Genomic DNA, 15,716 nt, shown 5'->3' with positions numbered 1-15,716 from the left:
ACACTCCGCTTGAGAATCCAAAGCTGTCTGGGGTTCCAATTCTGCGGTAGTCAGGGGCTGCGTAGGTGCCTCACTGAAAACCGGAGAACCGGCGACAGGCCCAGCAGAGGCCTCGGAGTCTGGCTTGTTCCTAGGCTGTCATTATCCTTGCGCTTTTTATGCATGCCGGTCGTCGGCTGCTCCGACGGCATGATATAATTAAATTTCCTACCAAAGTAATGTCGTGCGAAGTCAAAATGGCGTTTGATCGTTCGTTTATTAAACCTAGCACAAAACAGTCAACCAGTGACGTCGTGCTCTGGGCCTAGGTAAGGAATACAAAAAGAATGTAAGTCCTTGTGAGGTATTTGCTTCCCACAAGAAATGCAATTAACTTTTTCTGACATCGGACTGAGGCAAGAAAAGGTTGCCCAATGGGGTACTTAGCTTTATTGAAGACTTAGGACTGAAATTAGATTCGAAAATCTCAGGTGTCTGCCGACCGGCACTTGCGAACTGCTTCTGCTTCGGGCACCGCGCGGCAAGAAAGACTGAAGAAAATTGTGGCGGATGCCTCTTGTATACCCCTGGCGCACTGACGTCAGGGAAGAAGTGACAGCAACTGATGCCGGACCAAGACTTTGGAACTCAGGCCGACTGCGGGACTGCCTGATGGCAGGATAACCCAAGTGTGATGACTGCAGCAGGGTAACACGATGAACATCTAATGGTGCATAGAGCCTGCCCTGAAACGTAGATATTTCCTGCAAGATTCTCTTATGGGGGATGTGCAGATAAGCTTCTTTTAAGTCTAGGGTGACCAGCCAGGAGTTCTTGGCTGGTACAGGCAAGCAGCTGTTGGAGTGCAAGGATTTTGAACTTTGGTACTACCAGGAAGGTGTTGAGAATGGACAGATCCAGGATAGGGCACCAGGAGTTCTCTTTTCTGGGCACCTGAAACAGTCTAGTAGAAACCCTGTCCGATTTGCTCTGCTGGAACAGGTTGAATAGCCCTGATACTGAGAAGAGAAAGTACTTGATTTGGGCCTCTTCCCACTGGTTTGGGGGACGGTCTGGCAATCCGCTTCAGGTTGGCAGTGAATGAAAGTAGAATCTGTATTCCTGGGATACAATGTTTAAGACCCAACGGTCCTGGGTAATGTACTCCCATTTTTTTGCATGCAGGGCAAGTTTTCCTACTGGGGGTGCAAGTACTTGGGCATGGCTGGAAAGGATGCAGGAGAGGTCATTGTGAAGTTTTTCCATAAGAGGGCGGCTTACTACTTCCTGTTTTTGAGGTGGGAGCACTACATTGTTTAGATCTGTGCATACCCTGAGACTGTAGGTCTTTGTGGTCTACTGCCCCTGGGTTTGGACTGAGAAGGTTGGACTGAAGGCCTGGGAGGGAATGGAAACAACCTGTTTTTCGAAGGCCAATGCCTACTGAATCTAGGTGGCTGTACCTGTAAGAAAGTAGTTTGCACAGATTTAGCTTTTTCCTCCATCTTAAGAACTTATTCTGCTTTTGTGCCAAACGTTCTTGATTTAATGGAGCATCTAGTAATTGTGCTGGTCTGTCAAGATTTGTTCCTTCAGCCAAGCATGCCTTATCAGAACAGACCCAGTGACAGCAGCCCTGCAAGATGCTTCTTAAGATATCAAAACCACACTGCAAAGTACGTTTACCAACTTGGTTTGCAGAATGAATTAACTCTAGTAAATCTTTATTTTCTGCACAATCAGGAAATATTTTTTGTTTAATTAGTTCCATAATATGCTGCTGGTACTTCAACATGTGAAACTGGCAATTTAAAGCCCTGATGGCAAGAGTTAGAGGTATATACCTTCTTACCCCCATCTGTCTAAAGCCTTAGAATCCCTATCCGAAGGGGTAGGATTTTTGGCTGTAGTAGCCGTAATACCTTTAGGTCCCTGGGAAATGGTCTCTGGATCCGCACTAGGATTTTGAGACAGAAATTTGTGGAGTCAGGTACTCTGTAGTACCTGTCAGACTTTCTAGGAGCTGGAGGTAGAGTACCAAGGGTAAGACTTGATTCCATGAAGATGTCATCTACAATATCCAGGACAGGGGGTATAGCTAGAGGCCTGTGCTGAGGCAAGTCTAAAAATTCCTTGAGTCTCTTTTTGATTGAGGGTAGTCCTGGCATTCCCAGCAGAAATGCTCTTGGGGTATGCAAGGTTTCACCAAAAGAAAAGGCTTCTGGAGGGGAGGCAGAGGGGAATGGAATCCTCTGCATCTGAATCCTCATAGGTGGTTAATGGTATGTCCTGGTAATCAGAGGGATCAGAATCATCGGACCCATGGTCTGTAGAATCAGAAGGAAAATCAATTTGTCTTTTAGAGGGGGAAGGCTGGCTTCCCCTAATTAAAGTAATAAGGTCTTCAGCCATTCTAAGCATTTGTTTGAGGCATGGGAGCTTGAGAATGCGCTTTGGTCGTTAAATTCAGAGGCGTAGTGTGAACTCTGGGCATGAGAAATTCAGTAGTTTTATTGAAAAACGAAGTGGTCGGTTTAATATGAACATCGGAAGGCATGAATACACACTCAGAAGCTGGTGCCTGCACAGCGGTTCCGGACCCATCACCCATCCAAGGTAGACACATCCGCAGGTTTCATAGTCAAAGCAGCATCTCTCGGCATACCGGACTCCGAATGGGTCTCAGTAGAGGCCTGCAAATCTGTAGAAGCGGGTATCAGGGGCTGCCAAAGCACCTCATTGAGTGCCGGCAGACTGGCAACTAGCTTAACGGAAGCGTCGTTGGCAGTTTTGGACCTATGCGGTCTGTCTTTATCCTTACATTTTTTTGGAAGATCGGTAGTCGCATGGCTTAAAGCAATTTTGGAATACGGAGAACGAGAGAGAGAAAGAATTTATCGACAAAGATAGCCTGACAACAAATAGTCTGGGCGTTGAAAAAGGCACAAAACCGACAGCGAAGGTGGTCGTGGTCTGGGCCTAAACAGGTGATGCAGTAAGAATGAAAATCTGAGAAGTATTTGCTTTCCACAGGCAAGACAATTGTTAACTTTTTCTGACATCGGTCAGAGAAAGAAAAAAAGATCCCCAATGGGGTACTTAGCTTTAGAAGACTTCAGGTTTGAAACTCGAAAAACGAAAATGTCAGTAGCGGCCGACCTGCACTTACAGACTGCTTCTGCTTCGGGCTCCCACGCAAGGAAAGCTAATGTAATGGAGTCTGCTGCATGTTTTATACCCCCGGCGTCATGAAAGAAGCGAAAGCATCCAAAGCAGAAATCCCAAGACTCCGGTATTCGGGCCGACTGAGGGCTACCTGCAGGCAGATAACCCAAGTGTGATTACTGCAACAGTGAAACACGAAGAACATGGCATTAAGATTTAGACTTTTGAGGACAAGGACGAGGGAGGAGAATGGTGTCACAGCTGCTTCCTGCTGAGAAGTGCCCCCACCTCTGTCTTCAGGCTGCCATCTTCTCTTTTTTTGTAGTGCTTTTTTTTCTTTTATTACTGGAGGCAAGGTAAAGTCCTTGTCTGTTAGGATAATTTCTACTACATTTGGGAAATAAAGGGCCTTCCCTTTGGAGCCCAGGTATACAACCTACTTGGAGAATTGAAAGACAGAGGGAAGTCCTTACCTAGAGATGCACCGAGGAGCTGTAACCTCAGTTCTCAGACAGGGACCAAATCCTTGTCAAGAAAATCTGTTGGAGCACTCCTGGATGCTGCATCTGCTTATTAACCAACATTTTGGTTCATGCTTCCCTAGTTGCATCGGACAATCACGGAAGCCTTATGGTTCTCATCCTACATGACCCCCCCACAACAAACGCTGGCAAATGACATGCTCCTGCTACTTTAGTGTGGGGTCTGGCAATTTAATATTCTTAATGCCAGGGTTAAAACGCACTTTTTCCTAATCTACCCAGTGACCTAATTCTAGTCATTGGCAAGTGTGTTACACTAGGAACCCAGTGACTTTTTGCACAGGCCAAAGGTACACAACGAGGTCTGCAGAAGGGTTCTTACAAAGAAATTTGACACATCCTGCACTCTGTAAAAGTGGTCAAGCCTCATGGGGTAGGGGAGTTGGGAGTCTGGTTCCAGGGATATAGCAAAGACATCCACAAGAATTTCCTGTACTGGAGGGACAGCTACTGTTTTAGGAAGGCCCAGAACCAGAAGATCAATAGCTCTTTACCAGGAGGCCTAGGGTCTTATAAGTTGGTCATTAGAAAGAATACCTCATGAGGGCAGGTCCAATGGTGGTGAACCAGAGGCCAGTGTGTTTTTACTGTATGGTATGCCATCTTTAACTCTGGTATGCTTAGGTTCTTGACAGGGATGACATCCTGGACTTACAGTCCAGATACTCCTAACCCTCAAAGTTGGAGTAAGGGTCTCTCAAAGGAAAGGCTTTGTTCTCTTGGACTGGACTCAACCCAAACACAGAGCGGGCATGATTCAGGTTGCAGGCTTTGTAAAAGCCATGAATCAGCTTAGCCCAATCTTGACAGATGGGTGGGTAGCAGGAGTTGATGACTCATCATAACACAACAGCTTCAGTTTGGCAGAAACCAACTTCAAATGGCTGGGGGTTAATAAACTGGATGAGGGAATGCTCCTGCATTCAGCCTCCATATGAACTCCCTCTACAGTAGCAAAGACAACACCCTCCCCTTGCAACAGCACTGGAGAATTGACATTTGACTGATCTGCTGTCTAGTTGAGCTTTTGGTATGGTGGGACATGCTGAAAACTTGAGGCATCTTCCAAAGCAGCACTGCCAAATGTGTCAAACTACAGGCATTAGGACCAAGGGCGGCACAGTGCCTCCACAGAGCAAAGTTCTTCGGATCTAGGTTCCCAATGAATTACTGGATTCTGCGGTTCGCCTGGCCAATTTTTTTGAGGCTCGCTTTCATCTTTTATTTTTCATGGGAATGCTCAAGCTGCAACTCTGAAAACATAGCAGGTTTTCCTAAAAATGGAAAAACTCTTCCTGGCTAGATATGTTTGAAGGGCTTCACTCTACGATCTTGCACCTAAATCCATGGCGAACAGTTACACTTTATACCCAAGCAGCAACTGTCTTTGTGGAACCTAAATAGACATTCAAATACAGCATGCAAACTGCAATGCCAACTACAGGTAAGAAAACTGTTTTCTTCTGCATTCCTTGATATCCAATCAGGCACAGAATTAAAACTGCTCTTTCAGGTACACCTCAGTCACACATCAGTGCTGCACATTTAACATACTAGGGAACATAATTACGTTTGCTGGATGAACACGATTTGTTTACTGCCATAACTGTGAACTACAATTTTTCCAGATCTTTAATTCCTCCTGTCAGAGTCTTAGCAGCTATATACATGCATGTATGAAAGTGTGCTCACCTTTGCACGAACATTTTCAAATGATGCAGGGCTTACAAGTGAAAAGCAAATTAAGAACACATCCTGTAAAAGAAAATAAATTTGTTAAAAAGAGCAAAAAACTGCCACTCAAAAATCACTTTAAAAACTTCAAGATACTTACAAATACGCACTGTACATCTAAAAAGGTCTTTGCTCCAACAGTACACGTTTCCACCAAAGAATGAACCCAACTACCGATCATACAAGTGGAGTGAATATCAATAAAAATCAAGTTTGGTTCTGGGCTGTCATTTGTGTCACCTTTAGATGGATTTTTTTTAAGTATTTATTATATTTGAGAAGTACTGGGTAGAACAAACTCCAAGAATCAAAGGCCTTCCCTTTGTCATTCATTTTTCTGACCATGTCATAAGCCAGGGCTACAAATGGCAAGTCTGAGGAGCTACACACTTTCAAATACTGTAGGAGCTTAAGCAAGCTTCAACCACCACCCTTTACCTGAAGTAAGCAGCATAAAATTATGTAAACACAACCTTAAAAGAAGGAAATGTATGAAATAATCTAGCATAGTTAAGTCTGCCTTGGGTGGGGGATAACTGCAGTGCAAGGAGAGAGAGACAAATGAAGGATTAAGGGATAATGTATCTAAAGTACATTTGCAACTTATGAAGATGTTAGCATAAACTCAAAATACTGTCTTGAATACCAAAAAATGTTACACTTACCTTCCTGACCTGGCAGACTCCTGGCTGCTTCCATCAGGAAGTTGGTGGTAGAAAGGGTGGTCAAAGCTGGCACTAGCTTCAGTTTTTTCTTGCACTAGGACAAAAAAAAGCCAAGTACCTAGGCTCCACAGAGTGTATTCACTGTTGCAGTCATCACACTTGGGTTATCCTGCAAGGAGTAGTCCTCAGTCGGCCTGAATACCAGAAGCTTAGTATTTCTGAGCCGGCTGCTGTCGCTCCAGGACTGACGTCAGGTCTTCAGTGGTATAAAATCAGGCAGCCGACGCCATTACATCAGTTTTTCTTGCCCCAACTGTCAGGAGCCCCCAAATAGGGTGCTATGTTATGGTAGAACACCACCAGTAGAAAGTAAATACCAAAAATTCCCTGTAAGGTGAGAGGAAGAGAGAGAGAGAGACAATGGGGATGGAGGGTGGGAAACCAGGACTGCAACAGTGAATATACTCTAACATCTACATTTATGGTAAGTGTACACAACTGTACCATGTTCATGTTTCACTGTTGCAGTCAAACTTGGGTTGATTCCCAAAGCTGAAGAAAAGGGTGGAGGCAGTCAAGAAGACGGGGGGTGGCTAAGATGCCCTGCAAGATTGCTGTGGCAAAGCCTGCCCTGGATTTGGAGAAGATAGGCAGGTGGTAATGCTTGAAGGTATGAACAGAAGTCCATGTTGCAGCCTCCAGGATGTCTCTGGTGGGGACCCCTCTGAGAAAAGCTGTGGAGGTTGCCCTGGTGGAATGTGTCCTGATCCCCTTTGGCGGCAGTTTCTTGTGCTGTCTGTAGCAGAAATGGATGCAGTGTGCCAACCATTTGGAGACTGTTTGGATATGGCCTTGCCCGCTGCCCCCTGCTGCGAAGCTGACTAGCAATTGGTCAGTTTTTCTAAAAGATTTTGTCCTATCCAGATAGAATCTGAGCTGTGTGCGCACATCTAGAGAGTGCAGAATCCTTTCCCCCTTGATTTGTGGGTTAGGGAAAATGGTGGACAAATGAATGCTTGGTTAGTCCTGAGGGGAGACCCTGTCAGCATGAAAAATGGACTCTACAGCCATGAGTGCTTGTAGCTTAAACTTCTAGTTGAAGTAACAGCCAGAAGCAAGGCTGTTTTCCAAGAAGGGAATTTTAACTCTGTTGAAGCTGCAGGCTCAAAAGGGGGTAGGGTGAGCTTTTCCAACACAAAGTGAAGGTCCCAAGCTGGGATAGGAGCTCTTCTGGGTGGCCTTAAGTTGTTAGCCCCTCTCAGGAACGGGTTGATGAGAGGGTGTGAGAAGAGAGGTGGCTCTGTGCTGTAATGAGCAGAGATGGCAGAGGCATGAATTTTAATAGAAGAGGACAGACCCCTGTGTAGTAGGTCTACTAGGTAATCCAGGATGAGAGGAAGGGAGGGCTGTGCTGTTTCAGCTTCCTTAGCCTGGATCCAACTGCAAAATCTTTTCCACTTGTCAGCATAGGATTTTCTAGTGCTGGGGCATCTAGCTTCCCGTATAACATCCAGGACTTGTTTGCTTAGGCTTGCAGCTTGAGAAGAGGTCAGGGAATAAGCCAGGCTGCCAGGTTCAGGGTCTGCAATTGTGGATTCATGAAATCTCCATTCTTCTGGGTCAGGAATGTTGGGATCTGAGGTAGGTGCCATGGCAGCAGGGGGTGACAGGCTGCGCAGCAGTGGGTACCAGTGCTGGCGTGGCCAGTCTGGAGCAAGATTGCCCTTGGTTTTTCCTCCCCTCTTGAGCAGAACCCTTGAAATGAGTGGTAGAGGGGGAAATGCACAGATCGAGAGGTTTACCCATTGGAAGGATAGAGCATTCACTTTCCAGGCCTTGCTGTGAGGTTCCCTGGTGCAGAATTTGCTGAGCTGTCTGGAGTGGAAAGCAAAGAGATCCACCTTTGGGGTGCCCCATTTCTGGGTTACAAGGTTGAAGGCTCTTGTGGTCTTGCAGGTTCCTAAGTTGCCTGCCAGAGAGTTTAGGGAGCCTGGCAGGAATTGTACTAGCAGGTGTATTTGCATGGCTGAGACCGTGTGCCAAAGGGTCATGGCGAGCCTGCAGGGAGGATAAGAGCGGGTCCCTCCCTGCTTGTTGATGCACCACATCACTGTGGTGTCCGTTTTGATCACTAGAGGCCCTGGGGAGAGTAGGGGTCTGAAAGCTGTCACGGCGTGCTGAACAGCTGGCATCTCTTTTTGGATGAATGCACCTGCCATCAAGGTGTGCAACTCAGGCATAGTCCGTCTGTGGTGGGGGTCTGGGCATGGGGTTGTGAGAAGGAAGTCCCTTGTTGTGGTTGCCTGCTGCTGCCCACCAAAGAACATCTTTCCTTAGACAGGGTATCACAGGTATGAAATTTCCAGGTCTTGAGAGTGTTGACACCAAAAGCTTTTTGGGTACCATTGCAGTTTCTTCATATGCAGACTGGCATATGGAATGAGTAGAACGCTGGAGGCCATGAACCCTAGAGCTTGCAGGATTTTCCTTGCGGATAACTGGGTTCTGGTGACTAGTTGAGAGAAGTAGCCTGTCAGGCAGGCTTTTTTTTTTTTTTTTTTTTTTGGAGTAAGGAATGCCATTTGGGATGCTGTGTCCAGGCTTGCTACCTGGAATACAATTGTGTGTGGGGACTAGTTTTGATTGCTTTTCGTTGTTGGTATACCCCAGGGAGATCAGTAGGCCCTTCACAAAGGTCAGGTGCTGTAAAAGCTTTTCCTGTCTGCCTGAATTAGGCAATTGTACAAGTAGGGGTAAATTTGAATATTTGTCTGCAAAAAAACAATGGCTGGAGCCAGGTATTTTGTGAAAACTCTGGGATCAGTGGATAAGCCAAAGGGAAGCGCAGAGAACTTAAAGTGCATAGATCCTGCCCTGAAAAATACAGTTGTGTACACTTAGCATAAATGTAGATGTTAGAGTGTACTCACTGTTGCAGTCATCACATTTGGGTTATCTGCTTGCAGTAGCCCTCAGTCGGCCTGATTATCAAAGTCTTGGGTCCTGCATCTGTTGCAGTCTCATCTTCCATGATGTCAGGGGTATAAAGCATGCAGCAGACACCATTACATCAGTTTTTCTTGCCCCAGATGTCAGGTGCCCCCATAACTAGAAGCAATTTTATACAAGGTTACACCTCAACACAAAAGCAAATACACCAAAAAATGTAAGCATAGTAAACAAGAATAGAGATAGTCAATAGAAGTCAGGGGGGCTGGAGGGAGGGTAATCAAGACTGCAACAGTAAATATACTTGAACATCTACATTTTTTGTAAGTGTACACAACTGTACTATGTTCATGTTAAACTGTCGCAGTCATCACATTTGGGTAGATTCCCAAAGCTAAGGATGGGAGGAGGTAATTAGCATTAGGACCAGCTATAAGGCCCTGCAAGACTGCAGTGGCAAAACCAGCTCTGGATTTAGAAAAAATTGGCAAGTGGCAATGCTTGGTGAAGGTATGTACAGAACTCCAGGTAGCAGCTTCTAGGATGTCCCCGATAGGGACACCTCTGAGAAAGGTTGTAGAGGTAGATGCAGCCCTGGTGGAATGTGGTCTAATCCCCTGTGGAGTAGGTTTTCCATGATGCTTGTAGCAGAAATGAATGCAGTGGCCTATCCACTTAGAAACAGTTTGCTTTTAAATGGCCTTCCCCTCTGCTCCTGCAGCAAATGCAACCAGCAGCGGTTCAGATTTCCTGAGAGGTTTAAGTGCTGTCTAAGTAAAATCTAAGTTGTCTGTGCATGTCCAATAAGTGCAGTACTCGTTCCCCCTTGTTCTGTGGATTAGAAAAGGTTGGCAAATGAATGGACTGATTAAGGGCCACACTGGATAATTTAAAATTTCCCTAAATATTATGAAAATAATAAATCCATTAATACCTGAAATTAAATTTGTGAATATCTAAAAATATTTTAAAGAAAAATTTAAATATATACATTAAATAATATTTTTAAAAAAAGTTATATATAAAACCTTTTTTGATTTTGGGTTAAATCTTAATTATAAAAAATATTTGTATTAAAATAAAAATCCACATAATTTTTCATAAAAAAACCCCTTTAACATTCAATAGGTATTAAAATCTTAAATTATTTCCCCCCCTTAGTTTATCCAAAAAAAATTCTTTCCATTTTTACATAATTTTTATATATTTCCCCCAAATAATCCTTTGTTTACAATTTTAAAATTTAAAATATAATTACCATATTAATTTAACTTTCAAATCTTTCTACACAAATTAATTAACATCCAATAACATACATTTTCCAAAAATTACATTTTAATTACCATAAATGAAATTTTAACATTTTTATGTTATCTTTACATTTTTAAAATTAATTTTCCCCTTCCCAAATTCAAATCTTTCTTCCTTCATTATCCCTTCCCCCTTCATTATAAAAATCAATCATTTTTTTTTAAAATTTTTCCCAATTTTATGTAAATACCAAAAATTATAATATATAATATAATATACTTATTATATTAATATATCTATTCTCTGAAATTAATCACTATATTAATGTATATAAAATATTAATATATATATTAATATTATATCATCATATATATAAAAAATAATGTTAAATAATATATATTATATTTATAAAAATTATATACATGAAATATACATATAAAATATATATATACATATACATATAATATAATTTTAATATACATATTATATGAAATTTTATATAATATAATATACATATATATATATAATATATATATGCAAAATATTATTAATATACATAACATATATATAATATACATTTTTAATTTTAATAATATAAAATATATATACATAACATATAAAACATATACATTTTAATACTATCATATATACTTTGTAATTTTATATACTTTATATATATACATAACATATATTTTATACAAAAATTAATATACATACAATATAATATATATATATATATATAATATACATATATAAAATTATATACATTTTACATATATTTTAATATACATAATATACATATATATATATACATTAAAATACATATATATATATACATATAATATATATATACAAAACTTTAAAATATAAAATATACATATATATATTTTACACATATATAAAAATTTTAAAATATATATTTTACATATAATATTTTTTATTTAAATTTTATACTTTTTGGTCTTAATAATGATATTTGTAACAAAAATATATAAAACTTTATAAAAATAATATAAAACATTAAATTTTAAATATAAAATAATAAAAATGTATATAATAAAAAATAATAGATAAATAAAAATTTATATATGTATATATTAAAAAATTTTTGCAAACTAAGATTTAATAAAAAAAATTTAATTTTAATAAATTAATGTATAAAAATATATAAATTCATATGAACAAATACAGGATATCAAAAGAACATTTATAGAAAAAATAAATTATAAACAATAATTAAATTTATTATTTATTAGATAACATAAAATAATTTATATATTAAAAATTTTTTTAAATAAACATTTTTTTTAAAAGAATTTTAAAAGGGGAAATATTAATTAAAAACTTTAATGTTTTTTAAACATTTAAGAAAAAATTTTTTTTTTTTTCCCTTTTGGTTATAAAGTTTGGGTTGCATTAAATTTATTGTTTTTAAAACGGAAATTTTAAATTTTAATATAAAAAAATTTATAAGGTTTATAAAAATTTTTTAATATATCTTTATTTTTTAGCTTTTTAAAAATTAACCATATTTTTTATTATTTTTTGTAACCCATTAAATTTGGGTTATTTATGGTAATTTTTATATTTGAATTTTTGTAAAATTTATATTAATAAAAGAAAATTAGTATTTTGGGGTTCTAGATTTTGGAATTTTAAAAATTTTAATTCTTAAAACCTATTTGCCTTTTTAAAAATTTTGTGTTGTTAAAAGGGAATTAATTAAGGTTGTTTATGTAATATATTATTTATAGTTTGATCTTAATATATTATTTGCTGGGGTTAAAGAAATTTTTTAATTTAAATTTTCTGATTTTAAAAGGGCAGTTGTTTTTTTTTAAAATAAAGGGGTTTTAAAAATTCTTCTTTTAAAATTTTATGTTTTTTTGTTTTGGGGGTTACATTTTTCGAAATTTTTTTGAATCTTTTTTGGGGTTTTTTATTTTGTTTTAATTGGCAAAGCCACATTTTAATATTGTTTTAATAAAAATACCCATAGTATGATATAAAATCTAAAGGGTTTTTGGGGAATATAAAAACGCTTTGTTTTTTTTTGGAAATGGACTTTAAAACCATTTTTGAGAAATTGGGTTTGGTGAAAGGGGAAATAAAATGGGGAATAAATTTGGGTTTTGGTTGACCATGTCAAATTTTGGGGGATAATTAAAAATTTTGGGGAAAAATGTTTTTATTTAGTTTTGGGATTAATTAAAGGAGGGGAAAGGGGATTTGGTTGTTACTGTTTTGAATATTCCCATTAAAATTTATAAATATAATGAAAATATAATATTTTTGGTTTCCCATTAAATTTATAATTAAAAAATTTTCTAATTTATTTTATATATTTTTATTTATTAAAAAACATTTTATTAAAATTTAATTATATATATACATATATATATATATATAAATATATACATAAAATATTTTATAATTTTACATAAAATATATACATATACATTTTAAAATATACAATATATTTTATATAAAAACACAAAATATAAAATATACATATATAATAAAATATACAAAAATAAAATTTTATACATATATATATTTTAATAAAATTTTATAAAATATATATAATTTTTATATATATATACATATAATATATATATATACATATAAAATATATATATATACATATACATATTATATAAAATATATATACATAAAATTAAAACATATTATATTATTAACAACATATTTTAAACATAAACCATAAATCATAATATATTAAACATATATATATGTATACTTTAAAATTTTCATAACATATATAATATATATGAAAAAATTTTTAACAATTATTATATACATTTACAAAAAAATAAAAGGGGGACAATAATATTAAAGTATTAAATTATAATAAATTATATAAAATATATATAAATTTTAAGTATATAAAAATTAATCAACAACATATGTATAATTAAAACTATGATTAATAATATATAAATATTTTATAATAATATAAAGTATATTAATATATGTTTTTGCTATATATATAATTATTAATATATATGTTTATTAAATGTTTTTCTATTGTTTGTTCTATACATATTTTATATTTTAATAAAATATATGTCCCAAAATATTTGCCCTATTTTAATATAGATATATATTTTAATTTTATTTACATATATTATGAAATTTTATATATATATATATGTATTTTAATAAATATATATACATATTATATATAAAATATATACATATATATACATTATATAAAATATCATATATAATAAAAATATTTTAAAAATTTTTAAAATTATATAAAAATATATATGTATAAATATTTTATATATATATATATTAATATATATAATACATATAATAAATAAAAATATTATATACAATAAAACATATATATATATAAAAATATACATATATTTTAAACATATATATATAAAACATAAAAATAAAAATATAAAATTTTATACATATATATATATAAATATTTTAAAAATATAAAATTATATATTTTAATTTTAATATATATACATATAATAATGTAATTTTTAATACAACATAATAATTATATAACATTATACTTTGTATGTATATGAATGTTTAATATACATTTTTATACATATATATTAATATATTACATCATATACATAATAAAATGAAACATATGAATATATAATAATAAATATATATATATTAATATGTAATATAATATATATACATTATGCACTAATATATACTTTATTACTTTAACATAATAAAAATATAATAAAATATGTATATATAATATAAAACATACTTTACATATACATAATATACAAAATTATACTTTAACATTGAAATTTATACAAATACATATAAAACAAAAACATTTTGCACAATACAAAAACATATGCAATAAAATAATAATATGTATACATATAATTTTAAAATACAAAACATACATATAATAATATAATAATAATAATTAATAATATAATAATATACAAAATTTTAATATACTTTGATATTTTATACATAAAATTATTTTAAAATTTTATATAAATAAAACATATATAATATATACAAAATTTTAACATATATAATATATAATACAAAACATAATATTTTAATAATATAAAACTTTACTTTATATAAAAATTTTATAAAACAACACTTTATATACATTTTATATAAAATTATATATATAAAACATATATACATATATATAACATATATACATTTTTATACAAAAAATTATATATTACATATATATAATTTTCAAAATATATTATATATTAAAATATTTTATAAAATATACAAAACATATAAAAAAATATATATATATTTTAATATATATATATATATACATTATATATATATGTATAATAAAATTTTGTATAATATAAAAATATATAAAATTTTAATTTTTGTTTATATAAAAAATATTTTATATACATACAAAATGTTATAAAATTGTATATATTATATATTTTAATATACAATATTATATAAACATAATATTTTATAATATATATATTATATATAATATACACACATTAATATAATTATATGTATCAATAATATAATTAAATATGTATATATATAAAAAATTAAAATTTTATATATATATATATATACAAATAATAAAATATATAACACAATATATAAAATTGTAAAAATATATTTGATTTTTATATAACACACAAAATATATATGAACCACATTTTATATATATTATATGTAATAATATTATTATATAAACATATATATTATAACACATATATACACATTTTATACAAAAACACATATATTATATAATATATATATATAATGAAATACACAAAAACAAAATTTTATATATATTTTATATTTTGTTTTAAACAAAAATTAAAACATAAAAAAACAAAATATATATATAAAATATATAAAACATATAAAATACAATATAAAATGTATAAAATTATATTTTCATAACACATAATATATATATATATAACAACATATATATAATAATCCAAAATATTATATATATCATCAAAATATAAAATTATATTTTAAAAATTAATAAAATTAAAAAATAAAAAATATTATAAAATATACATATATATACACATAAAAATATATAAACATAAAACAAAACATATATAAACACATATATAAAATATATACTTTAACATATAATAACATATATACACATCACATTATAAATATATAAACATATATAATTAAATTATCATAAAATTTTGTATAATAAATTTTTATACATACATATAAAATTTTTAAAATTTTATTTTACATAAAAATAAATATAAAAACACACAAAATAAATATTTTAATAAAACACACACACACATAAAATAAAAACATACACTTTAAAAATAAAACATATACATAATCACTTTAATAAAAAATTATATATATACAAAAAATTATATTATAATAAAAATACAAAAATTAAAATTTTATATAACAAAAC

General features: G+C 33.1%; 1 protein-coding gene across 1 annotated transcript in view; it reads right to left on the bottom strand.

The window, feature by feature from the left end:
• LOC122800801 (ras-related C3 botulinum toxin substrate 1) overlaps positions 1 to 15,716 on the bottom strand; it is a 581,096-nt gene that overhangs the window by 196,321 nt on the left and 369,059 nt on the right. The window contains exon 4 of the mRNA XM_044070082.1: positions 5,379 to 5,441. Coding sequence (XP_043926017.1) covers positions 5,379 to 5,441 — 63 coding nt within the window. The remainder of the gene's footprint in view (positions 1 to 5,378; positions 5,442 to 15,716) is intronic.

Source organism: Protopterus annectens, chromosome 1.part0 (assembly GCF_019279795.1).
Source record: "Protopterus annectens isolate FY-2018-M chromosome 1.part0, PAN1.0, whole genome shotgun sequence".
Classification (NCBI taxonomy): Eukaryota; Metazoa; Chordata; order Ceratodontiformes; family Protopteridae; genus Protopterus; species Protopterus annectens.
Note: the sequence above shows the minus strand (reverse complement) of the source record. Positions and strands in the feature narration are given on the sequence as shown.